Here is a 26,412-nt window from a genome sequence, read left to right on the forward strand (position 1 = left end):
CAGGTATTTTGTGTGTATACCGGGGCCCCAGGTATCTGCCTTGGTCACACCTCACTGGTGTAGGTTTGTCTAGGCGCACGGGCTGAGGAACCTTCTGGAAAAGCCATAGGAACCAGGTAGGGTTTTCTGGGCCAAAGAGCAAGGCCTTGGAGTCAAACGTGAAGAATCAATGAGTGACAGGTGATGTCTATGGTGGGATGAGGTTGGGGGTAGGGGACAATCAGTAAAAACTGACAGAAGCTTTTAGCTTCTCTCAAAGCTCTGGGAGATCCTGCTCTGAGACCCTCCTTGGAGTGAGATAACTTGAGGGGAGGGGCACTCTCCACCCTCAGGCCAAGACACCTCAAGCCTTTGGCATTGGTGGTAATGCCCTGAAGGCTCAGATGGCAGTCATCTGAGACTCGGTGCCGCAGGGTACCCCAGGAGGCAGCTCTTTGACCAGCGGGCTGGGAGAGTTCCTGAGTCCATGGGAGACACCTCTGCGGCTGCCCCCAAATAGCTGATTCTTCCCAGCTCCTCCGTGAGCAGGTACTTGGAAGTGCCTGTGGAACTGGGTACTTACTACTCCCAAGAAAGCTTCTGTTCCCACAGGCTGTCAAGGTCTGAGAAACTTGGGTTGTTTAATTTTCATAAACACCCTGAGTAGAGTAACATTACTTCCCTCTGGCAGATAAGGACACAGAGGCCACAAGAGACTGTGTGACTTACCCGGCGTCACAGCCTGCAAATGGAAGAGCTGGGATTTGAACCCAGCTGGCCTGGCCCAGCACTTGGGCTCTTTCTAATGCCTTCGCCACCTTCATCTCAATGCCTTTTCACTATAAGACAGGGTCACTGGAGAGGATTTCCAGTGGCCCTTATTAGGGGCCAGCGTTCATCTCTTTTGAGCCCAGGCACCCTGTGGGGGCTGTGCGGCTGCAGCCTGGCTGGCATAGGGCAGTCCAGCAGCCGCTTGCCTCTGGGTGGCTGCCCACTTCCTGCCGGACCCTACGTGCTCTGGGCCTGAGGCTGTGGCTCTGGAAAGGGATGCCCCACCCCCATCTTCAGGACTGGGCGATTCCAGGAAGCAATAAGCCGCTGAGCCGCTGTGGCCAGGGCTCCCCTCCCTAATCCCCAGCCTGTCCATGATTATCCGATGGCTTCAGTTGGGGGTGTGGGCAGCTGCTGGGTTTGCTGGGCCAGCAGGACAGAGCAGTAAGGGACAGGCCCCTGCCTGGCCTACAGAGGAGCCAGGAGCCATGAGGGTGGCGGTGGGCATTCTGTGGCTCCTGGCCCTCGGAGGACCCCCGCAGGCCCGGGGCGCCTGCCCTTCTCAGTGCAGCTGCAGCCTCCATGTACTGGGCGATGGCAGCAAAGCCAGGTACGGCACCAGGTGTGCGGGCGGGGTTGCCCAGCCTCCCAGGCTCCACCAGCTAGGCTGGGCTGGGAGGGGTTGGATGCATGGCCCTAGGACCGTGGCGGGGCGAAACCTCCATCTCCCTGGCCCTCAAGACCCAAGGGTCTCATGGGGCTTGTCTGGGCTGCATTTTCTTCCAGTCAGCAGGGTGTGGCTCTGCCTCGGGGGTGGAGTGGGAGTACCAGGTACCTTTACACATGGGGCAGGGGTGGGGCACAGGTGTGCCAGCTCCAGAAATCCTTCCTGAGTCTTCCTCCAGGATCCTGTGAGTGGAACCCTCTTTAAGGGCACAGGAAGTCTCCCCCTTACCGCTTTCTCTTCCTCTCCTTCTCTCCTGCCCCCTACCATCCTCTATCTCCCCAGCCCCTTCTTTCCCAGGACTCTTCCATTCTCTTGCCCCACCTCCTGGGGGTACCCAATCACATCCCAGGTATTTCTTACTGCCCCACCCATGATGGGACCACCCGATTCCTCATACTCTTCCCACTTTGGGTCTCCTCTGGCCCAGCCCCCAGGAGCCTCAGCCTTGACCCCTTTCGATGGGCTCTCAGAAAGGCCAGGAGTGCCCATTCCATTGCAAACAAGGGTCCCTCCATCCTCAGCCTCTTCTTTGACTTTCCTCATTCCCCATCTGAGCCCTGAGAGCATCTCCATCCTCTTCTCCTCCTCTCCCTGGGACGTCCCCAAGGCTCCCGTGGTTTGTGGACCCTTGCTCTTCCCCCATGGGTTATTCCCTATCTCTCTTTGGCAGTCTTTAAACTATCTTTTCTCTGACCTCTTCAGCCCATCTGTTAATGACCACTGCATTTCCCAACTTACTCAGAGATTTCAGTCTCTGGTTTAGGGTCTTTCCTACCATCTTTCCAACCTTCTGGAATTTCATCCTCCCTTTCTCCCTTGTCTTAGATGGGCGTTGGGGAGCCACTGATGGCTTCTGATCAGGACAGCAATGTTATCAGTGCAACTCTTTTTTTTTTTTGCGGTACGCGGGCCTCTCACTGTTGTGGCCTCTCCCGTTGTGGAGCACAGGCTCCGGACGTGCAGGCTCAGCGGCCATGGCTCACGGGCCCAGCCACTCCGCGGCATGTGGGGTCTTCCCGGACCAGGGCACGAACCCGTGTCCCCTGCATCGGCAGGCGGACTCTCAACCACTGCGCCACCAGGGAAGCCCTCAGTGCAACTCTTTCAATGATCTTAGCAATAGGTCAGGCTGATTGGGTGTGAGGGGAGGTAGAGAAAGTGAGGCACCCCCAAGAAAGGATACCCCATGTGGTCTGAAGAACAGGAAGAGCTCCATTTTTGGCCCAAAGCTGCGATGCTCCAACTCATATGGCTCATCAGAGGTAAGGATCTTCTCCCCAAGGGAAGCCAGGGCTAAGCCCTGAATAGGCCAGGAATAGCCCATGGCCAAGGACAGTGTGACCAGGGTGACAAAGAGCCTCCCTTTCAGCCTACAGAGAGCACAGGGCTCAAAGTCATACAGCATCAGTGGCAGAGCTGGTCCTGGAACCCAGAACTTCAGTTCCATTTCAAGAACTCTTCTTACCTGGTGATGCTGCCATGGGCAGGGACCAGGAAGGGCTTCTGATAGCAGGTTGACTTTAGGATGGAAAATGAAATTCCAAGGGCAGTTTCCAGGGCCCCTAACATCAGCTATTGGTTATGCCTCCTCTGAAGCGAGAGTTCTCACCGTCATTTCTACCTGCCCAGAAGTCCCACAGCTGATAGGCACCGGCCCATCTGCATGGAGTGTGAGGAATGAGGGGAATGAGGCCATGAAAGGCTGTTGGGAAACCTGAGATCCCCAGTGGCCAAGGGCACAGGCTGTGCAGTCAGACAGAGTCTCCTTTTGTGTCTCAGACACCTTCCTCACCCCATCTTTAACCAGGGTCTCTCAGGGGGCCCAGCCCTTACACCTGAGCACCTGATGGACCTGCCTGTGCTCCACGCTCCCCTATCATGAACAGAGTGTGTGTACTTGTGGGTCCTGGGGTTTCCTGGGGCTGCGAGGGGGGGGAGGAGTCTGGGCACCTGGAGAGATGTGTCCCCTTGTCCTTCATGCCTGATTTGCCCCACCAGGAGCTGTGCAGTTGGCCTGTGCTGGCTCTTATCGGTTTCTTTGATCCCTCCATTGACCGTTTTCTCCCCCTTCCAGCACATGTTTTCCCATCAACTCCCTTCCTCCCACCTACATCCAGACCTTCCTCCCTGCAACACCCGAGCTTCCATTATCACTGAAGGTATCATTGCCTCCAATGCTTTTTCTTCCTTTGCTGGATTATAAGCTGTATGGGGATGGGGGCTGTGAGTCTGATATTCTTCTGTCACTCAGTAGGGGTTCCATGTGTATCTAAAGAATGAATACGAGTGGGCGGAAGTAACTGGGCCTCTTGTGGGCACCATTGACAAAAGCAAGCCAAGCCCAGCTGACTTTGAGTACTGTATGCAAGTTAAGCTGAGGGATGCTGGTGGAGCGTGTGTGTGTGTGTGTGTGTGTGTGTGTGTGTGTGTGTGTGTGTGTGTGGTGTGGTGTGTGTGTGTGTGTGGTGTCAGGAAGAATGATACGAGCAACGCGTTATGACCTTACAAGAGAACAACCTCTCTTAGCAGAGCTAAACAATATCCCCACCTCACTCCCACCCCACCTCCTTCAGTGTGAGCAGAAACATCCTCCAGACAAAACTGGGGCTGCACAAGGGCTGGGTCCCTCACGGCCAGACTCAAAGTTTCGTTCTCTTGAGAATCTTTCCCTTTTTACCGTCTGTGTGTGTGCTGCTCTCAGTGATAGCATTTAACACAGTCCTGCATTGTCAGCTCCTCGAGGGCGGGGACTGCCTCCTGTTATCTCTCTATCTGCTTTAGTGTCAAACTTAATAGAATGAGGTTTAAGAAGTCACTGTTTGGGCAGAAGGAGCATTGGAAGGAGCTGGTAAGACTGACCTGATGTACTTGCAGTGCTGGGATGCAGAAACTTACAACAGTGGTCAATAGCAATCGGGCTTCTACAGGTGACAGGTATGCAGAGCTGGTACACACCTGAACTCATTCAAACACCCAAACCACCCCGTGCGGTGGAGTCTATTATTCTGGGGAAACTGACGAAAATAGAGGTTACATAATAGACTCAAGGATACACAGCCAGCAAGCAAAGAGCCCAGAGGTGAATCCAGCTGTGGGGCTGCAAAATTCCAGCTTTTAAACACCTTGATCATCTCATGGTCCCTCAGTGTCAGGAGAGGCTCGAGGCATCCCGTGTGTGGCTTCCAGTTCTGATGCCGTTGCTATATATATATATTTTTTTAAATAAAGAAAAGCCAAAGCAGTCACAAAAACTGAGCTATAATTTAACAAAGGAACCCTTTTAACTCATAGATGCAATACTGCAATGCACAAAATGATCTCAGGATTTATAAATACTATTCATTCTTAGTGCACTGCAGGTGGTGTAGGCTGTAAGGGGACATAGTAGTTCAAGCTTGAGGTCCTTCAGGCCAGTGACCGAGACCAAATGGCCCTCCTGGGACACTTATGAGAGGCTCTGCAAGCAAGAAGCTCCCAAAGAGAAAACAGAAGGAACCTTGTTACTAGCCCACCTCCAGGGCACACCGCAGTCTGGGTTTTGTGTCCTATGAGGCCATGCGCACCAGGGGGTCTCTTGAAAGGAGGTTAAGTAAGGGGGAATCTCCGACCCCACAGGACTTTTGCTCAAATACTCCCATTTCTGTAACCAGGACAGTGGTGTGCAACGACCCTGACATGACCCTGCCCCCAGCATCTGTCCCTCTGGACACCTCCAGCCTGCGCCTGGAGCGGACGGCCATTCGCAGGGTGCCCGGGGAGGCCTTCAAGGCGCTGGGCCGCCTGGAGCAGCTGTGGCTGCCCTACAACGCGCTCTATGAGCTCAACGCTCTGATGCTGAGGGGCCTGCGCCGCCTGCGTGAGCTGCGCATGCCCGGGAACCACCTGGTCACCTTCCCTTGGGCGGCGCTCAGGGACGCTCCCAAGCTGCGGCTGCTGGACCTGCAGGCCAATCGCCTCTCGGCTGTGCCCCCGGAGGCCGCGCGCTTCTTGGGGAACCTCACCTTCCTTGACCTCTCCAGCAACCAGCTGCTGAGGCTCCCCGAGGAGCTGCTCACCACCTGGACTCACCTGCAGAAGGGACCCTTCCTTCCCGGCCACCACGTCAAGCTGGTCCTAGGTAAGAGATGGCATCCTTCACTTGGAAGCACTTTAGTGAGACTTGGGGGTCTTAGGCAAGTTTATTAAAGCCTCTCTGAGTCTCAGTTCTTTACCTGGAAAATCACACTTGCCTTCTAGGTTTGAGTAAAGATTGAATGAGAGGCACACATTGGTAGGTAGGTTTAGGAGCTCAAGCTCCCAGCCAGACTGCTGCAGTTCAGACCCCAGCTCTGCCCCTTTTCCTTGTCCCATGAGGGGTTCGGAATCATGGTGAGGCCCTGCCAGAAAGTGGGTGGTAGGGAGTGGGTGGGCAGTGTCAGAAGAGAGGCCTCCTGGCAGGTGTCCCTGGAGCATGCCTTGGCTCATGTGAGGTCCAGCACTGAGGGCTGGAGCAATCTTAGAGCAGTTTGGGGCAGCTCCTGCCCTGAGGCCTGGGAGAGTCTCTCAAGGAGGGGATATTTATTTATTTATTATTTATTTTTGCTGTGTTGGGTCTTCGTTTCTGTGAGAGGGCTTTCTGTAGTTGCGGCGAGTGGGGGCCACTCTTCATCACACTGCGCGGGCCTCTCACTGTCGTGGCCTCTCTTGTTGCGGACAAGCTCCAGACGCGCAGGCTCAGTAGTTGTGGCTCACGGGCCTAGTTGCTCCACGGCATGTGGGATCCTCCCGGACCAGGGCTCGAACCCGTGTCCCCTGCATTGGCAGGTAGATTCTCAACCACTGCGCCACCAGGAAGCCCCTCACTTCCTGGATGTGGAGCGGGGAATAGCAAAGCCCATTCCAGCTCCATCCACCCTACAGACTATGTCACCTGATAAAGGACATTGTATAGGGTAGTACTTACATGGAAAGACGTTGTTTCTTTGAAAATCAACTTTGAATGTCCTATATATATATATTTATATTTTATGCCCTCTTCTGATTATAATTCCTTCTCCCCTCCTAAAAAGTAGCCACTGTTATGTTTATTTGCATGTTCCCTATCGTTTACATTTACATACACATGCATATACAAACATACATGCACATAGAAATTTTAGCAAACATACATGCATATAGAAATTTTAGCTGTGTGTTTTGCATAAAATTTCATCATATATGTATCAACCAGCACTTTTTTTGCCCTGCAATATGTCTTGGAGATCTTTGTAAGTTACTACAAATGGATCAACTTCATTTTTTAAAACTCTGGCATAATATTCCATCATACAGTTATACTACAGTTTATTTAGCCATTCCTCCTTTCATGGGCCTTTAAATTGTTTCCATTATTTTGTTAACACCTGTGATGCCGCAGAGAACATTCTTGACAATGCATCCTCGTGCACCGAGACAAATGTTTCTCTAGACTAGGAACTGAGAAGTGGAATTGCTGGGTCACGGAGTATGCACGTTAGATGTTTTAATATTAATCACAGTCTCTAAAGTGCCAGTTCCTACCCCCCACCAGTACTGTGCACGACCATCCATGCTTGTGTCCACTCTGCAAGCTTATTTGAATGCCAGCCAATGTGTGGGCTCCATTCTAGATGCTGCAGATACAGCAGTGAACAAGACGGATGAACATCTATTCCCTCATGAAGCTAACAGTTAAAGTGGTCAGAATGTTTAACTTTTGCCAGTCTGACTGGTGAAAGTTTCATTGCCCTTTAACTTTGCCATTTGCATCAATTCTTTGGGGATTCTGTGTGAAGTCAGATAGCTCACCACCAGAGCTGGGCAGTGATGACTCTTAGGGTGCAGATGCATCAGGAAATGCATTTAACCAGTGACACAAGGTAGCCGTCACCTGGCTGGGATGGGGGTGGGGAATAGCAGAGGAGCCAGCGCCTTCCCAGCTAGTGCTCTAAAGGACCCGGGAGTCATGGATATACAAGCAGGTCTGAATCCACCTTCCCCAACCCTTGACATTTCCGTTTCCAAATGTATCAAATACATGTATGCAAACATATAATATACTATTGATTCGATGCTATCAAATTTAATAACAATCCGTGGAGGGTAGAAAGGACATCACATTAAATGCATTCATTTTGTATTTAGAAATGCAAACATATGAAAAGGAACTGTGTCTTAGAACTGAGGACCCACAATACCTCTCTATATGTTGAAGGTTATTTGACAGGGTAGGTGCAGTGACCTGCTTTCAGCTCTATAAAAGTGTTCAATTTTAAAGTAAAGAGGGCTGGGAATATAACATAAGATTGGACTCCCTGTCATCCTCACTCTTGTCTTTTTGAGCCTGTGTCAAAGGGACCATGGCTCAGAACAGCCACACTCTTTGCTGGGGTGATGCTGAAAGTGCCACTTATACTGGGAGGACAGGGGTCAGGAATTCCCTGGAGGTCCAGTGGTTAGGACTCCAGGCTTCCACTGCAGGGGGCCTGGGTTCGATCCCTGGTCAGGGAACTAAGATCCTGCAAGATGCAAGGCAAGGCCAAAAAAAAAAGGGGGGGGGGTGGGGTCGGGTTCATGAAGCATTTCTAGAAATGGATGGATTCTGGCGTATTGCAGTTATTGCAGAAATACCCACTGCCTGGCCGGTAGCCTGAGAGGATCAGTCCGAGAGTGGCAGCAGCAACTGCCAATTTTGTCGGCACGCTGTATGGCTTACCCAGCGCTTAATATCATTTATCTTTATTTATGCTTATAGCCACCCAGAAACGGGAGTAATGCTGTCATTCCAGAGGAAGAACCGGGCTTAAGGTTGTAGTGAAGCAAGGAGCTGAGTCTGGAAGCCAGTTCTGCTGACCCTGAGCTCACAACGTGCCTTGTCCTCCCTGGGGGAGAAGGGGGGCTGGGACTGGGGATCTGAATATCTAGGTCTCACCTCCTGCCCTGCCTTTCACCCCTGCAGGGCTGCAGGACAACCCCTGGGTGTGTGACTGCCGACTCTATGACCTGGTCCATCTCCTGGAAGGCTGGGCCCCAAACCTGGCCTTCATAGAGGCCAGGCTGAGGTGTGCCAGCCCACGCAGCCTGGCCGGACTGACCTTCAGCCAGCTGGAACTGAGGAGGTGCCAGAGTCCGGAGCTCCGTCCGGGGGCGGCCAGCGTCAGGTCCCCCTTAGGCAGTGCAGTATTGCTACGCTGTGGGGCCTCCGGGGTCCCTGGGCCGGAAATGAGCTGGAGTAGGGCCAACGGGCACCCACTCAACGGCACAGGTGTGTGAGCTCTGGGGACGGCTGTGCTGAGATCCAGACTGGGGCGGGTGGGTCATCATCCCACATGCGGGGGAATGGGGTTTCAGGTTTGCCAGGGAGAGGGAGGTAGGCTGAGCAAGGCTCTTTACTCCCACCCTGTCTGAGTGGAGTTGGGGGACTCCGCCCAGAGGCTGGACATGGGGACAGTGGCTTCAGTAATAACAATGGATCTCAACCTGTCCTGTCATATTCCACCAGCCACTCTATCAGAGACGTGGGGCCCACCTTGAGAGGAGCAAAACACTGGTTTTTTGGTAGAAGATGCTCTCTTAGTGTATTTAATATTGATAGTAAGGTTCCAAGTTGTAAATATGAAGCCGGTATCACTAGGAGTAACTAATGCTAGGAGTTACCATCTATTGAGCGCTTCATGTGTTAAATGTATTATGTACAAGGTGTCACTGAACTTTAAAGAACAAACTGATTATCCTTCTATTTGGGGTATAAGTAAACCGAGGCTAAGTGGTTGGTCTGCATCACACAGCTCGTACAGGGAGGAACTGCCTGTGACGTTTTTGCTGTGCAGATAGAGGTGGTCCATCCCTGGCACTTGGTGGGGGAGGTTTGCAGGAGTCACAGCCCACCTACATGCAGAAAGAGGGTGAAGGAGGAATAATTTCTTGGCACCTGACCAGAACACCTCCCATCCCTCCCAGCTTTCTTCTGTGTTTCCCCCAACTAGGTTGGCAAGCGTTGCTCTAGGACTGTGGGCTTGAGATCAATGTACAAACAAAACTGTGTAAGGAGCTCCACTAATGTAATACAGAAAGTTGGAGATGCTGTGATTGAAGTGGCAGTGGGGCCAGGCAGGGGTGTGCAGAGCACTTCTAGCTGGGCCTCTGCCTCAGGTTCACCCAACCCACCATACTCCCAAAGCATCAGCCTGCCACCCCGGACGGGTTAGCTCTGCAGAACTCAGGCCCTTGAGAGACACAGTGGGAGCATCTCAGATTTAGAAGGCTGATCGTTCTTAGACTATGCCTCAGCCTGTGTCTCCCCAAATTGGAGCCCAGGTGATCTCCATCCCCATGGCTAATCTAAGAAAAGTTCAGTGATGCCCAGTCTGTTCTTGGGATAACAGGGTGTTTGGCAGAATGTACACAGTCCAGGGGCTGTGAATTCGGCCCTGGAAGGAAGCTTGGGGCAGATGGGCCCGTTCATTCTCCCACACGTGCCTCTTCCCCACAGTGCACCAGGAAGTCTCCAGTGACGGCACGATCTGGACTCTGCTGGGCCTGCCTGCTGTGTCCCACCTTGACTCTGGAGACTACATCTGCCAGGCCAAGAACTTCCTGGGAGCCTCTGAGACTCTTATCTCCCTGGTCGTCTCTGAGCCCCAGACATCCACGGAACACAGTGGGGGCCCAGCGGCACCGTGGGCAAGGACAGGTGAGGGGGCAGAAGCAGCTGCATACAACAAGATGGTGGCCAGGCATGTCCCCCACATCCCCGAGCCTGCTGTCCCAGCCACTCGGCCCCCTGTGCCCAACACGAAGGAGCAACTAATCCTCCAGCCCTTCCAGATGGGGGCCCCAGGAGAGCACTTGGATGTGCAGGCAGGACCCCAGGAGGCCCGAAGGGTGAGCTCTCTCAAGGTGGTGGGGGACACTTACCAGAGCGTGACGTTGGTGTGGAAGGCCCCCCAGGCTGGGAACACAACATCCTTCAGCGTCCTCTACGCAGTCTTTGGGCAGCGCGACATGCGGCGGATGGTGGTGCAGCCTGGGAAGACCAGTGTCACCATCCATGGGCTGGTGCCCAAGATCAAGTACGTGGCGTGTGTCTGCGTGCAGGGCCTGGTGCCCCGGAAGGAGCAGTGCGTCATCTTCTCCACGGACGAAGTGGTGGATGCTGAAGCCACTCAGTGGCTCATCAACGTGGTGGTGATCAGTGTGGCTGCCATCATCGCCCTGCCCCTCACGCTGCTCGTCTGCTGCAGCGCTCTCCAGAGCCGCTGGCGCAAGTGCCACACCAGGGGCTCCGCTGAGGCCACAGGTGCCTACGTCAACCTGGAGAGACTGGGCCACAGTGAGGATGGCTCAGAGGAGCTGTCCCAGCACAGCCTCAGTGAGGCCGACAGGCTCCTCTCTGCCCACTCCAGCCTGGACTCTCAGGCCTTGGGCATCAGGGTGGGCAGACGGATCAACGAGTACTTCTGCTGAGGGCCGTGCACACAGGTGCCTACACGCCTGCTCCCAACCACTCTCCCTCTTCGCCTCCCACGCGCTCACTCTGACACCTGAATCCATGCTCACCCACTCTTACCTTCTTGGGTATCTGCTTACTCATACATTTACACACCACCACCGCAACAACAGCTAACACTTATATAAGCACTTACTATGTGCCAGAAAGTGTTCTAAGTGCTTCATATACATTAACTCATTGAATTCTTATGACAACACTTTGCAGCAGGCGCCACTCTTCTCCCCACTTACCTGGAGAAGGAACAGGGTGAGTAAGTAACTTGCCTGTATCAGTCAGTTTTTGCTGTGTAACAAATAAAGGCAAAATTACAGTGGTATACAGCAAAAAGCACTTATTTTCACACAATCCATAGGTCAGTGGGTTGACTGTGGTGGCTCTGCTCCGTGTGTCCTACTTGGGGCTCAGGATGGAGAGTCAGTGGCTACCTGGGGCAGGCTTCTTTCATGGAGATGTCAGATGATATCAGAGAAATGAGCAAAAACATGTGATGCCAATTAAGCTCCTTAACACTGCCATTTCTTCCCATATTCTACCTGCCAAAGCAAGTCTCATGGCCAAAACTAAACTTTAAACAAGGCAGGAAAGGATAGTTCTCCCATGCAGGAGGTAGGGCAGGACATATTTTGCTGAGCAGTGATCTAATCTATGTTGCCCACAAGTACACAGCTAGGAAATGGCAGCTCTAGAAATTGGACCATGCACTTGATTCCAGAGTTGATAGTCCTTGCTACTTTCCTATACTGCATCTTGATTCCATTTATGCTAACTCGTAGGCACTCACACATAGTCTCTTTATGCATTTGCCACATTTGTACAGCCACATACACACACATGCAGAGACCCTCCCTGTGGACACGTGGATTCTAACATTTTTTTCTCCGGGTGCCATTCTGCCTAGAGATAATCATCTGATTTTCAGTAAATTCTAGAAGTTTAGATGATGCCCAGGAGACTACGGCTCGTTTACTCTCAGAATGTCCGGCTGGAGGGATCTGAGAGACCCTCCGTGGCAGGTGGCACAGTACACTCAATGCTGTCTGGCACACAGCTCACCTCTGTCCCCGTGTAGCAGCATTTGTGAATCTAACTGAAACTTACCTGGGTTCCTGAGGGTGTCTCAGAGCCTTCTGGGTCACTCAGTAAGCCACTTCAAAGGAGGATTCCTGTTCAGTTTGCTTAAAGCTGGGAAACCTCTGAGATCATCTCTGCACATAGGAGAAGACAAACGTTCCCAGCAGAAGGGCCAATGTTCTGTCTTGTCTGAAGGAGTGGCTTTGAACGAAAGGAGCATCCAGGCTGTTTGGTGCCAAGGCCTTTGGGTAATAACTGAGGAAATTTGGGGACAGCAAGTGATGCAAGAAAGCTATCTTCCCAGTATCACCTAAGAGACACCATACTGTCTTGACTCTTTGCTAAATACAAAGACCAGTGTGATGCAGTGATGTCTAAAGTTACTGTACTTCCTCTCACATTTACGAAAGACCTTACAACAGACAACCTTACAACTTTTTTTCTTGTTTTCTCTCATTTTGATCTTCACAATGACCTGTTTTGAAGGCTGGGCTATTTGATTTTACAGACAAGAAAACTGAAACCCAAAGAGCTGAATAATTTATAGAGCACAGTGATGGATTTTCTTGGAGGATCCGTGTCTTTGATAATGTTCTGGCCAGGCTGAGGGTCTTTGTTCAGTATTGATCTCTGCAGTGTGACCCACAGCAATTTTACTATGGAAATGGATTTTTTTGAGCTACTGAAACCTGGGATCAGAATCCTGAGAGCACCAGTGCATGTGAATGTGGGATTTCCATACATGGCTATTCCCTGCCCATCACCTGTAGGGTACACCTGACTCTAACTTAGGGGCTGTTGCTATTGGTTAGAGAAATTATTTGGTTGGAAAATGACAAAGCCACTGTCTACATCATAGGTCAACACACTTTTGTTTTTCTATAAAGAAAGCCAGATAGGAGATACTTGAGGCTCCAATACTACTACTCAACTCTGCTGATGTAGTGTGAAAGCAACCCCAGACCATATGTAAGTTAATGAGCATGGATGAGTTCAAATAAAATGTTATTTACAAGAACAGGTGGCAGGCTGGATTTGGCTCCCAGGCTGTAGTTTGCCAACCCCTGATCTAGATTTGTAAAGGCATTTCTGCTATGCCTTGTGAGACTTAAGACTCAACTCTGATTGTTTGGTATATGAGACTGACAGACACTCCCCAAATCAGAACAAATATAAGTGCAGTGGATGACAGCAGCCATCTGTTGAAATGATAAAGATGTTTTCTCTAAAAGATTGGCTGAGCCAATCGAGACTGAACAATTATTGACCCAACTAACATGCAGTTTTATTGAACTCTGTTTGAAGAAAAATCAGGAACTTGAAAGCAAGAATGTGTTAGTATTTATCCAGTAACGTGTGTGTGTGTGTGTGTGTGTGTGTGTGTGTGTGTGTGTGTGTGAAAGAGAGAGAGAAAGAAAGTTTCAACTTTCCAATGATTCATGAAGACCTACCTTGGTGGTCTGAATGGAATGGCCCCCAAGATGGTCAGCCTCCAAATACCCATATGTCAGCCTTTCTTTGTGTGTTCTGTCTTCCCTGGTTTGCTCTTGTAGAGAAGAATCATCCTGGATTGTGCTCATGAATATTCAAGTCACTGGAAAAAACAAATTCACACTGTAAAAAATAAAATGATGTCCTGTTTATATATTAGTCTTTTGGTATATGAATCTGGTTAGTATGAGTCAGTCCCTGGAAACCTAATGTCTTCTTAAAATCCTGGGAGAAGAATTTCTAGGACTTCCCTGGTGCCACAGTGGTTAAGAATCTGCCTGCCGGTGCAGGGGACACGGGTTCAAGCCCTGGTCCGGGAAGATCCCACGTGCCATGGAGCAACTACTGAGCCTGCGCTCTAGAGCCTGCGAGCCACAACTACTGAGCCCTCATGCCACAACTACTGAAGCCCGCACACCTAGACCCTGTGCTCCACAACAAGAGAAGCCACTGCAATGAGAAGCACGCACACCACAAGGAAGAGTAGCCCCCACTCACCACAACTAGAGAAAGCCCACGCGCAGCAACGAAGACCCAACACAGCCATAAATAAATAAACTAATTAATTAAAAAAAAAAGAATTTCTAGTCTCTCAAATGCTGAAGACCAGCCTGCACTAGGGTGATCCCACAGCATGTGGCCCTTGGAAGCCTTGTTTGGAGGTTGGTTAGAATCATGACATCTCCAACATGTCTTTTTTATTTTTTTTGGCTGCAACATGGTTATATTCCTCCTGACCTAGGCAGAGGGTATGTCTGCTGTCACTTGATGTAGACATGGAAACTTACAGGGAACCAAAAGGCAGACAACAGAAATTTTATCCTGGAAAGTGGATGTGGCTATTAAAACTAGGCTGTTAGTCAAGGGGCTCAGTGAGCAGTGCGTTTAAAGGGCTAGAGCTGGAAACTTTTGTTTTAACTATCATATAATCCAGGAGAGACAAAAATGAGTTTACAAGTACTTGAGCATATTTTATTGTATGGGCATTGTAGTCAGGATCGGTTAGGCTTATGCTGTGCTAACAATTCTCAGATTTCAGTGGCTTAACAAAGAAACATTTATTCCTGCTCTCGCAGAGTCTACTTGAGTGAGTGGGAAATGAGGATGGAGGGAGGGGTCTGCTCTCTTCTTCACTCAGCGACCCAGGCTGATGAAGACTTCACCACCTGGAATGTCAACAGTTGCTGCAACAAGGGAAAAGAGAACCTGGAGAATCACATAGGGGCTTTTAAAACATTATTTCGTCCAACATTTCATTAGCCTGAATATTGGTCACGTAGCCCACCTGTTTCAAGGGGGCTTGGGGATGTAGTCCTCTGTGTGTCTATCACAGGCACAGGGAGCCAAGAAGACCGTCTGAGACATGGTTGGAGCAGGTGGAGGAATGAAGGAAAAACACCAGCTTGAGAAAGAGGAAGGACAGCCTATCTGCTTCCTGGTAGGTTGCCTAGTTCTCTGTTTGAACTCTCCCAAAGTTCCGATCATATTGGGGGATGGGGGGAAGGGGGCGTTTTCCAGTTGAACTGATAGGAAATCTAAGACAAGCCAGGGAGCTGCTGCTGAGAAGCCATTTTTATCTAATTAATTTCACAAAAACAGAGTAACTCCTCCCCCAAGATTCTGTCTCTACTAAAAATCCTAAGAGCCAAGCTCCTAAAAGCATCCTTCCAGAAGGGTGATAGGGCTATAATATCCTCAGATTCCCTCCTTCCTTCCCTTTGTTGTTAAGTCTCTTGAGTTTAGGGACACCACTTAACCACTAGCTGTTTAAGAGAAACGACACGAGCCAAGCTAACTTTAATTGTTCTAGTCTCCTGTTTTAACTGACAGCACAGCTATTCCCTATGCCTATGTACAAAATAAGGAAACTAGAGGATGAGGGAGTCAGGAGAGAAGAAGGAGCAGTGATTCCAGAGATGACATACCAGTGGGCATCCTTCTCAATTTTCCGGCAGACCACTGAAAGGTTGAGTTGAGCTGGATTCATTTAAAGAGGCTGGATGGGATGAACAGAGAAGAAATTGTGGGGATGTAGGGCTCTTTAGGCCTTTCTATTTTGGGGTGAGAAAAGAACTCACTAGTCATTTGTGATACCCATGGATTGAATCACATTTTCCCACAAAGCAAGGCTGGCAAAATTTTGGCCAACCTGGTAGAGAACTCTGGAATGAGAATCACCCATCAGAGTTGCCCCCATCAGGCCAGACTGGCCAGGGCCCTGTGCCCTCACCTCTCTCAGTCTCTGCCTGGGGCTGCCTGGGGAAGGGCATGACCTCATGCAAGCACTCCTTGGAGTTGAGCATCGACTCATTCCTTGAAGGGTGTCTAGGCAGCACCTCTCCACATCTGCCACAGCTCTGTGCTTATTGTACTCTCCTTGCTTTTAAATTTTCACTTTGAGAGGACGTCCAGGGATCTAGCCAGATTGTAGAGTTAGACTGTCTGGAAATTCCAGCAAAAATATCTGGCTTGGATGGAAAGCCTGGGGTGTAATCAGCTTACGTGGTGACCCATTTCCCCTCTCACTGGTTAGCTACTAAGCGGATTTTCTTCCCTGAGGTCTTTTATAGGATATAATGTATATCATGAATCTTAGGGGAACCCATGGAATTTCAATAGTCATCAGAAAGTACCCCAGGTAATGGAAAGCAGACTCTCTTCCAGAGTCTGTTGGTGTGGGAGGTGAATTAAACTTTATTGGGCACCTACTTTATGTTAGGTACTTTATTTTGCATAATATTAATATTTCCTAGAAACACTATAAAGAATTCATTAATTTTCTCACTTTGCACAGGAGAAACTGACTTTCCAAAGATCTCAAGACTAGGAAGTATAAGCTAGATAGAAGACCCCATGGGACCGGATCTATAACAGTATTGCTCACCATGGCCTTCCTTGCACCTAGCAAAGGTGTGGCTTAGAGCAGATGACCAATATATATTTGTTGAATGAATGAAGAATGGCAGATCAAATATACAAAACCACATATTATCTCACTTAAAAAATTTTAACTGGGCTTCCCTGGTGGCGCAGTGGTTGAGAGTCCACCTGGCGATGCAGGGGACACGGATTTGTGTCCCGGTCTGGGAAGATCCCACATGCCGCGGAGCGGCTGGTCCCGTGAGCCATGGCCGCTGAGCCTGAGCATCCGGAGCCTGTGCTCCACAACGGGAGAGGCCACAACAGTGAGAGGCCCGCGTACTGCAAAAAAAAAAAAAAAATTAACATAAGAAATACACAGCGTTCAGGGAAGATTTATAACATGTGAAATACACAGCATTCAGGATAAATTATGTGATCCAGGATAAGAAACATGCTTTGATTTAATCAGAAAACACAATCTCGTGGTTTAACCTCTGTACCGTGATGCTTCTCTGATTCTGGTCATCCAAGCAGCAGGTGCAGCTGTCTTAACACAGAAGAAAAATGAATCCACCACGCGAGGTGCTGGGAAGATTACCACTGATAGGAGTGGTTGCAGAATTACTTTGTTAACCATTATCTGCATTCACTTTTAGAGACTGGTTGAAAATTCTAGGTTACAGAAGCCAATTGTGATTGATGAAGTATTAGATGTATTCTGGCCAAATCTCCTGAACCATAGTGCTCAGGATAGCATTACCTGTTTGTTTCTCAGGTCTGTTTTTTGTTTGTTTGTTTTTTGCGTTATGCGGGCCTCTCACTGCTGTGGCCTCTCCCGTTGTGGAGCACAGGCTCCGGACGCGCAGGCTCAGTGGCCATGGCTCATGGGCCCAGCCGCTCCGCGGCATGTGGGATCTTCCCGGACCAGGGCACGAACCCGTGTCCCCTGCATCGGCAGGCGGACTCTCAACCACTGCGCCACCAGGGAAGCCCTCTCAGATCTTTTTTATGAGACTGAGGGGAGGCAGTATCAGGACCGAATTGGACATCTGGCTTATAGTTTGCTCTCTGGACTCAAAAACCAGAAAAACGGTAAATCTTCTGACCTTAGCTAAGAGACATAGCTCCCTCTTCTGGGTTTTTACTGAGCTTGTGATCTGGGCCATAACAGACCTCAGAGCATCCAGGGGCTTTGCTGCTGCTGTGCTGACCTACATCATTATGGATTACCAATAATAGGATTTGCCACTCGGAAGCTTGGACTATACGTATTCAAAAACTCATAAGGTAGTTTCTTGCAGAAGAATATGGCTTCAGTTTCTCACTATTTCTTGCTAGTTCTGGTCTTTCTGGATTCACATGCAGCTCAGCTATCCTGTCTGCCAGGATGTACCTGCTCAGAGGAGAGTTTTGGCAGGTGCGCTGGGCTAACAGGATCCCAGTAGGGGATGGGCTTTCTTTGGGGATGGTGTGAAGTGGGAGCAGGCCAAGATTTGGCAGGAAATCAGCAAAATCTCTGTAGGACTCCCTCTAACCGGTGCTGAACTTTGATAAACTGCGCGCTTTTACCAAAATGGGTCTAATTCTTGTATTTCAAGAGAATCGTATTATTTCCTTCTAATTCATATGTCTAATGCCAGGATAAGCCTGATCCCACTTCCCAGTTTCCTGATGTACATCTCAAAGCTGTTGTGGTTTTTTGTACAGGACTCTGCAGTGCATGTCTATCACTTTGGGAAAGATCCCAAGGAAACTTCCTGAAGAGTTCAAGCAAGTGAGAATTGAAAATTCACCCTTATTTGAACTGCCCCGAGGGTCTTTCATCAACATGAGCACCTTGGAGTACCTTTGGCTCAGTTTTAACAATGTCACTGTGATCCATCTAGGAGCCCTGGAGCACCTGTCAGAACTGAAAGAGCTGAGACTGGAGGGGAACAAACTGCGCTCAGTACCATGGACGGAGTTCCGTGCCACCCCGCTCCTGCGGGTCTTGGACCTCAAACACAACAGGATTGATGCACTCCCTGAACTGGCTCTTCAGTTCTTGGTCAACCTGACCTACCTTGACCTATCCTCCAATAGGCTTACAGTTGTAGCCAAGAGTGTCTTCTTGAACTGGCCAGCCTACCAGAAACACCGGCAGCCTGGCTGTGAGACCGAGATTCTCTCCAGCATGATGCTGGCGCTGCACGACAACCCCTGGTTATGTGACTGTCGCCTAAGGGGACTTGTCCAGTTTGTAAAGTCCATCCGTCTTCCAGTAGTCCTGGTGAATCCCTACCTCATGTGTCGAGGTCCTCTCTCCAAGGCAGGGCAGCTTTTTCACGAAACAGAGCTCAGTGCTTGCATGAAGCCGCAGATCTCAACCCCCAGTGCCAATGTCAGCATCCGGGTGGGACAGAATGTGACCCTGCGATGCTTGGTACAGGCTAGCCCCTCACCAACTATTGCCTGGACTTATCCCCTGAGCAAGTGGAGGGAATTTGATGGTAAGTGCATGCACCCTCTCCACGTATCTGGGGGGGGGTGTTGGGGAGGTCTGTAGCAACCCTGCCCTCAATAGAGAAGTTCTAAACTGGGTCAATCATGAAGGAGGGGTGCAGGTAAGACTGGGACAGACCTGAATTATACTCACCACGACAGAAAAAATTCCAAGACAGTGTTCCACTATTGGCATTATTTTTTTATTATTATTATTATTTGGTCATGCGACTCAGTGAAAGCCCGGAATCCTAACCACGAGGCCGCCAGGGAACTCCCTATTGGCATTATTTTACATGGTTGCGTACAGATCTCTATAGGATATAAGATGTAAATATATGTACTCCATATAATATATATTTATATATTTGTTGCATACAGATCTATCAATATAATATATATTTGTTACCACATATATGTATAATATATATCTATATATTTTTGCATATAGGTCTCTATAGGAAGTAAGATGTAAATATATATATTACATACATATTTGTTGCATATATATATATTTGTTGCTTACAGATCTTGATAGGATGTAAGATGTTAATATATATGAATTGACTTAACAATATTGTATTGATATAAATACTATAGAATTGTATATGAACACATATATTCTTTGAAAGCCTTCTAGATGCAAAAAAAACATACCGTGTATTTTTAAATCAGAGAATTTCTGACTAGAACTGATTCTAGAGATTATCTGTTACTTATTTCTTAAACTTCTCTGAGCAGAATCACCTGGGGTGCTTGTTTCAAATAAAATTTTCAGGCCTCTCCCTGGAGATTTGATTCCATTAGTCCAGGGGAGGGCCTGAGAGAATGTATTTTAACAAGTGTTTCCTCCCTCTGCCATTGCCTACCCCCCAGCTAACTCTTACTAGGCAAGGTTGGGAAGTCCTAGATATTGACTGAATTTTACATTTCCTACCGCTGTGTTGATCAGACCTTATTGGCTTGAAGTTGCCATGCTGGGACCCAGGGAGAGGGAGTGATCTTCGTGGGCCCCACCGCTGGGATTCTAAACTGCCTCTCATTTCCTGAAGTTCATGCTCTGTTATCACACCTCAGCTGAAATCACCTTTAATGCCACCCTTCAGCGCTGGGGTACATCACAAAGCCAGGGATGGCCTCTTTAGAACTATCTCGATGCTATCTAGAAGACAACTAGAAATATCTAAGTGAAACTTGAGAAGTACAGTCAACCAGATATTTGTTATATATGGTGACAAACCTCTGGATGATTAAAAAATACTTAATTAGCTGAAATTTTGACTTTTTCCTATCATTTGATCATGTCTTATAGGCTTGAGGTTAAATACCAATGAAGGAGAAACATAGGATCTGTTGTCGTAGCCTCTTTGAGAATGATGAGATGCATCCAGATGTTATCTTTTGTGATGTTCTATTATCATTCTCTTCGGTACCATGTTAGATCCATTCTCTCAGTAATAATAACAGCTAACACTTACTGAGCACTTACTATCAAACTTACGGAGTAAATACTGTTATCATCCCATTTTACTGATGAGGAAATTGAGGCCAAGAGAATCTAAGCGACTCATCCAAGACCATATATTTAGTAATGGATAGAATCCAGGCACTTGGCTCCAGGCTCTGAGCCGCTCTGCATCCGGGAGGTAAAAAGGCACTTCCTGAAGCTCACAGTATTGTACAATCACACTGTTGTTAGCGATCTCCTGGAAACCACGTGTTAGCTCAGCGAGACTAAGGTCGTTTGGTGGGAGGAGCTAGTGAAGTTAAAAGAGTGTGGTCTGGGGCTTCCCTGGTGGCGAAGTGGTTGAGAGTCCGCCTGCCGATGCAGGGGACACGGGTTCGTGCCCAGGTCCGGGAAGATCCCACATGCCGCGGAGCGGCTGGGCCCGTGAGCCATGGCCGCTGAGCCTGCGCATCCGGAGCCTGTGCTCCGCAACGGGAGAGGCCACCACAGTGAGAGGCCCGCGTACCGCATTAAAAAAAAAAAAAAAGAGTGTGGTCTTCGTAGACAGAAGAACTAGGTTCCAGATCGACACCCCTGAACGATTCTCACTATAGGCAAGTTGCTTAATCACTCTAGTCCCCAACTTCCCATGTGTAAAATTTGGGTGCTCACCTTACAGGATTGCTGAGAGGCAACACCTGGCGCCTAGTACATGCTTCATAAATGGTCGCCACCACCTTTTAACAAAAAACTGGCATTGCTGGACACTCTCCAGCTGACTGTCTATCAGAGAAATGTCCACCTGAGCTGTTTTGCTGTCTCTCTACCCAGTGTTGACCTCGTCTACTGCAGAAGATGCTGCTCTGTCGGAGCTGGTCATACCTGCTGCCCACCTGGTAGACAGGGGCAGTTACACCTGTGTAGCCTCCAACTCCATCGGCAGGAGCAGCTGTATCATCTCCCTCCACGTCCAGCCCGCCCAGGCCGCGCCCACACTCCATTCTCTTTTCTCCACTTCGGAGGGCAATGCCTACGTTGACCTGCGGGTGGTTAAGCAGACAGTGCGTGGGATCGTGCTGGAATGGTTTGTGGCGGCCGACACCCCTGAGAAGTGGGTCACCCTCTACATTGGATCGGAAGAAGCCCGCAGGAAGGAGGTCGTTCATGTCGGCCCAGGAATCAGCACATACCTGGTGGATGATCTCCTCCCCGGCACAAAATACGAGGTCTGCCTTAGCCTGGGGCGCCAGCCCCCACGCCAGGGCCGGTGTGTGGTCTTTGTGACGGGCCGAGACCATGGCGGGCTGGAGGGACGGGAGCGCCTCCTGCACACCACGGTGATCCTGTGTGCTGTGCTGCTATCGGTGCCTGTGGGCGCCTATGTCTGGGCAGTCCAGGCTCCCTGCAGCTGCAGGGAGTGGGGCCTGCGCTGCTGTCCTCATCGCAGGAAAGCCCCCAGATGCCCCCCGGCAGTCCCAGAGCACAGGGATGTCTCCTACAGAGACCACACAGCTGTCTGTGAAGATGGCCTGGGGCACAGAGGTGCTGAGGGGGAGGGGGACGAGGAGAGAGATGAAGAGGGAGATACTGGCCCGGGAGGAATGGTGTGGGCCTCCAGCCCCTAAATTAAATCTCTGTGGCAGCTCAACTTGGCTCGACCCATTTAGTCAACAAGTATTTATTGAGCAGCTACTCAGTTCCAGGCTCTGAACTTGACACAATGATCCAGGAGACACAATTCTTATCTTCACAGAACTGGTGCCAATGGACCCTTGTCCAGTTATCCATGGTGACTCGAAATTAATAAATGTTATTTTCTAAATATCTAACCCTATAACATTTACATGTTTACATGGAACATTTACATATAACACATTTCACACGTGTTATCCTCCTGCAGAAAGGTAGGATTCTAGCCTTTGTTACAGGTGAAGAAACAGAAGCCCAGAAAGTTACAATGACTTGACCAATGTCACCCAACTAGTAGGCAGGAGGCACCACCCAAAGAGGTTCTAGTTCCACTGTTTCCTTTAAATGTTTGCTTTGAAGTCTCTTGTGTCTCCGGTTGTTCAGAAAGTATTATTCTTCCTTTTAACAGCAAACTCCCAACTGAGATCACATAAGTTTGATGTTCTAAAAAGCTGCCTTTTGGGGTGATAAGAGCCTGGCGGGTGATGTGAGTCTCTATTTGTGGGTGTCTATGTCCCTGTGAGCAGTCCTTGGTGCTCCTGAGAGCCTGGTGCTATCAGCAGTGAGGAGCAGGGGACTGGCTGCAGCCCGGGGCTCATGGTCCAGTGATTGATGGAAAGCAGGGTCACAGGAGCCCTATTTGGAAAGAAAAGAATTTATATAAAATCATGTAACTATAATTATTATTATTGCTCTTATACTTATTACAAAGAGGAGGCTACACAGTCCTGATTCCCACCTAGTTTCATGCAATTGTGAGATTAAGGCTTATTTTTTCAGCCCTGTGTCCCTAGTATTGCAGTGCTGAGTGTGACAAATGTTTTTATATGAATAAGGAAATAATCCGCACTCCCTTCCCCAGTTAATGTTCCAAGCTCTCTTATTAAACCCCTGAGAGGTGGTTGTTTCCTCTTAACGGGCTCACGTGGAGTGTGGGGGGCGGGCTGAACCTCAGGGACAGCTCACTGTCCCTGCACGCCCCCCTGCTAGTGAAGGTCTTTCCCAGGATTTAAACCGACATCTGTGTCCTCACAGCTTCTCCCGCTGGCCACAGGGAGACGCTCTGAAGACTCAAGTGTGAGCTGACCCCCTTGTGACATCCCCAGAAATATTTTCTCCCTCCTTCCCACCTTCCTTACCAATTCCTACTCATCCTTCCAGACCCATCTCATGTATCACGTCCTCCAAGTAGCCCTCCTTGACTTTACATGTCTAGGAAAAAGAAATAATGAGTGGAACAGGATATGCAATGTTTTTGTTACTTGCAAGCCCTTTGGGGCAGAGAGTGACCTTTCTTGCTGTAGCTGCTGGGCTCATCCAATACCTGGACTGTGTTGATAATCAGTGTTGGTTATGATGAATTTTAAAAAAATTGAAGACAGCTCTCTTATTCAGACCAATTGTTACCTCACTTCTTCAAGTTCTCCTCATTTATCTTTTTCTGAGCACCAGAAGCTTTTTCATGGAAAATTTCTGTCACACCAAAAGTGGAGGAAATCTTGTTCTTCTCTTCAGTCAGCTTCCATAATTTTTTTTTTTTTTTAACATTTTCCACTCTTACTTCATCTAGTCCTTGCTCTCAACAGGTTTTTTAAACCGGAGTATTTATGGTAAATACAAAACTCACCTGTGAATATTTTAGTTCTATCTCCAAACAGATAATGAAGTTTCAAAAAGACACGACCACAATTCCACTGTCACACCAAAGAACATGAATTTTTGAACTGTATGTACATATATATAGTTATATATACATATGCGTACAAATAACACACACATATAAGTAATGTAGCGGAGAATTTTTTTATGAGAGATTTCCCATGATAAATTTAGAAAAAAAGTGGTCGGAGCAGGGTAAGAACGTACTTCCATTGGCCTCTGCGTACTCCTTTCATAGGCTCAAAGGCTGTCTGTGGGTCATGGGGGGGCGCAGTCATCGTGAAGTGGCCTGGGGCTACCTTGAAGGCAGGAGTGGATGCTTTGGCCTCCACTTCGGGCAAAGAAAGCTTCGTGGTGGGTGTGGGCAGAGGGATAGGAGGAGGGAAGGGGCTGCGGAAGAGGAGTGTGGGTAGCAGGGAGAGTCAGGAGCATATCCTGAGCAGGGGCAGTGTTCAGCTGCGTCTGTGACATGGAAATTTAGGGAGAGGGAACATAATCTAGAGAGGATTTCTGAGAATCTGATATTTTAAGACCCTTAGACTGCCCCTTAAAAAATCCTGAAGATGGGGCTTCGCTGGTGGCGCACTGGTTGAGAGTCCGCCTGCCGATGCAGGGGACATGGGTTCGTGTCCCGGTCTGGGAAGATCCCACATGCCGCGGAGCGGCTGGGCGCGTGGGCCATGGTCGCTGGGCCTGCGCGTCCGGAGCCTGTGCTCCGCAACGGGAGAGGCCATGACAGTGAGAGGCCCGCGTACTGCAAAAAAAAAAAAAAAAAAAAAAAAAAGTCCTAAAGAGGCACGTTAGATCGATTAGGCAATATGATGGTAGGGGTAATAGCACCTATCGCATAAGGTTGTCCTGATGCTTGTACGAATTTTTACATGTAAAGATCTCAGAACAATGCCTGGCACATAGTAAGCCCTCAATAAGTATCACCATTTAAGGCATCCATGTCCATTTGTGTTTTCTCTGAATGTGACTCAGAAGACAGACTGGTCATTTGGAACAGCAGATCTTATTAGGATTACATATGTGTGTCTATGTAGAAATACATACATATATGTATAAAGACAGGGTATCTATGCTAATGTCCTTCACATGCTGTTTAATTAATGCTTAATTAATGTTCTGTTCTGTATAAATAGTGTTTCAAATATGCTATAGTTTTAGATTCAGTTGTCATGCTCTTGGGAATCTGTTTAGAGCTTAGACCAGGTCTTTTTAAGGTAAGTGCCTTTGATACAGGAGACATTTGTAAGCAGGGCTACTTGCTTTTAGAATGAAGCCATTGCTAGTCCTAGGCATCTGTTATTAGCAACTTGAGAGAGGTGTTTTGTCCTTTTTTCTTTTTGCTTGTTAGAGCCTGTGTCCCTCACACCAACAAGAGGGCCTGACACAGATGATATACTCAGAAATTGTGTTATTGAAAGAATGATTGAGTAAATTATTGATTAATAAATAAATGACTGGACCTCACTCAGCCAAAGAGGTGCATTTGTACAATTTTATAATGTCACCAATATCACCAGCCCATTGCTACAAAATAAGGTCACTTACTTTATTGATCAAATTATGGTTGCTTAAGCCTTCCCCACTTCATTCTAGAAACTAAGACGTTCTATTTTTTAAAAAAAATTATTTATTTTATTTTTGGCTGAGTTGGGTTTTAGTTGTGGCACAGGGGCTCAGTAGCTGTGGCGCGCGGGCTTAGTTACCCCGAGGCATGTGTCACCTTAGTTCCCCGACAAGGGATCGAACCTACATCCCCTGAATTGGAAGGCGGATTCTTAACCACTGGACCACCAGGGAAGTCCCAGAAACTAAGACCTTCTGAGCACTGCCCCCTCACCCAGTTATTTCTGTGAATCTCCTAAGGGGTCCTCCCTGTGTCCACATGCCAGTCAGCAGTCTTAGTCCTCACCTGGCATCCTCCCCATTCTCTCTGCCCATCCTCCCACGCTCGGGGCCCTTGAAGACTGTCGGGGAAGTATTCCTGCTTGCCAACAGATGCCAACATCCATGCTGGGTGAGCTGACCCAGGATTTTCTCAAAACTTCCAGTCCTCATGGTGGGGAGGGATAAATTGGGAGATTGGAATTGACATGTACACACTACTATATATAAAATAGATAACTAATAAGAACCTACTGTATAGCCCAGGGAACTCTACGCAATACTGTGTAATGACCTATGGGAAAAGAATCTAAAAAAGAGTGGATATATGTATACGTATAACTGATTCACTTTGCTGTACAGCAGAAACTAACATGACTTTGTAAATCAACTATACTTCAATAAAAATTAACTTAAAAAAAAGTGTCCGGTCGTCAGAGAACCAGGAGACTCCGGCTCCTGCCCAGCTCTTGCCAAACTTCTCCAGCTGGACTCTGGGGGACAGCTGTTCAGTACAGAGTCCCATGGGTCCTCTTAGGGGCAGTCTCATTGGTTCCTAACTCCCTGGGAGCGTAGATGCTCAAACGCAATCTGTAGGGCTGCAAAGGTCACAGATGTTGTGGTGTCTGCCCCGCCCTCCCTCACTTGCCTCCTGGTCCACTCTCCTCTCTTCTCCTATCAGAGGGTGGAAACATCCTGGAGGTAAGGATGAGCAGAAGAAATCCTTTCCTCAGGGTATGATGCTCTAGCATGGGGACTGTCAGCCGTCCTCAAATGCCCTCGTGTACAACTAAGAGTAGCGCCTGTCTCCTGAGCTTGTATCAGCAGAAACAA

At 48.8% G+C, this 26,412-nt stretch overlaps 2 protein-coding genes across 2 annotated transcripts; both read left to right on the forward strand.

Moving 5' to 3' along the window:
• Positions 1–1,238: 1,238 nt before the first annotated feature.
• Positions 1,239–10,939, forward strand: LRIT1 (leucine rich repeat, Ig-like and transmembrane domains 1; the record flags this gene model as incomplete). The annotated part of the gene is made up of 4 exons (XM_082853851.1): positions 1,239–1,360; positions 5,128–5,594; positions 8,433–8,738; positions 9,966–10,939. The coding sequence occupies 4 exons, from the start codon at positions 1,239–1,241 to the stop codon at positions 10,937–10,939; spliced, it is 1,869 nt and encodes a 622-aa protein (XP_082709977.1).
• A 6,777-nt stretch (positions 10,940–17,716) lies between these two features.
• Positions 17,717–21,962, forward strand: LRIT2 (leucine rich repeat, Ig-like and transmembrane domains 2; the record flags this gene model as incomplete). Its single annotated transcript, XM_082854424.1, has 3 exons — positions 17,717–17,826; positions 18,117–18,898; positions 21,169–21,962. 3 exons carry the CDS (start codon positions 17,717–17,719, stop codon positions 21,960–21,962), a joined length of 1,686 nt encoding a protein of 561 aa, XP_082710550.1.
• Between the last annotated feature and the right edge of the window lie 4,450 nt (positions 21,963–26,412).

This window comes from Leucopleurus acutus (genome assembly GCF_964270905.1).
Source record: "Leucopleurus acutus genome assembly, chromosome: 14".
Classification (NCBI taxonomy): Eukaryota; Metazoa; Chordata; class Mammalia; order Artiodactyla; family Delphinidae; genus Leucopleurus; species Leucopleurus acutus.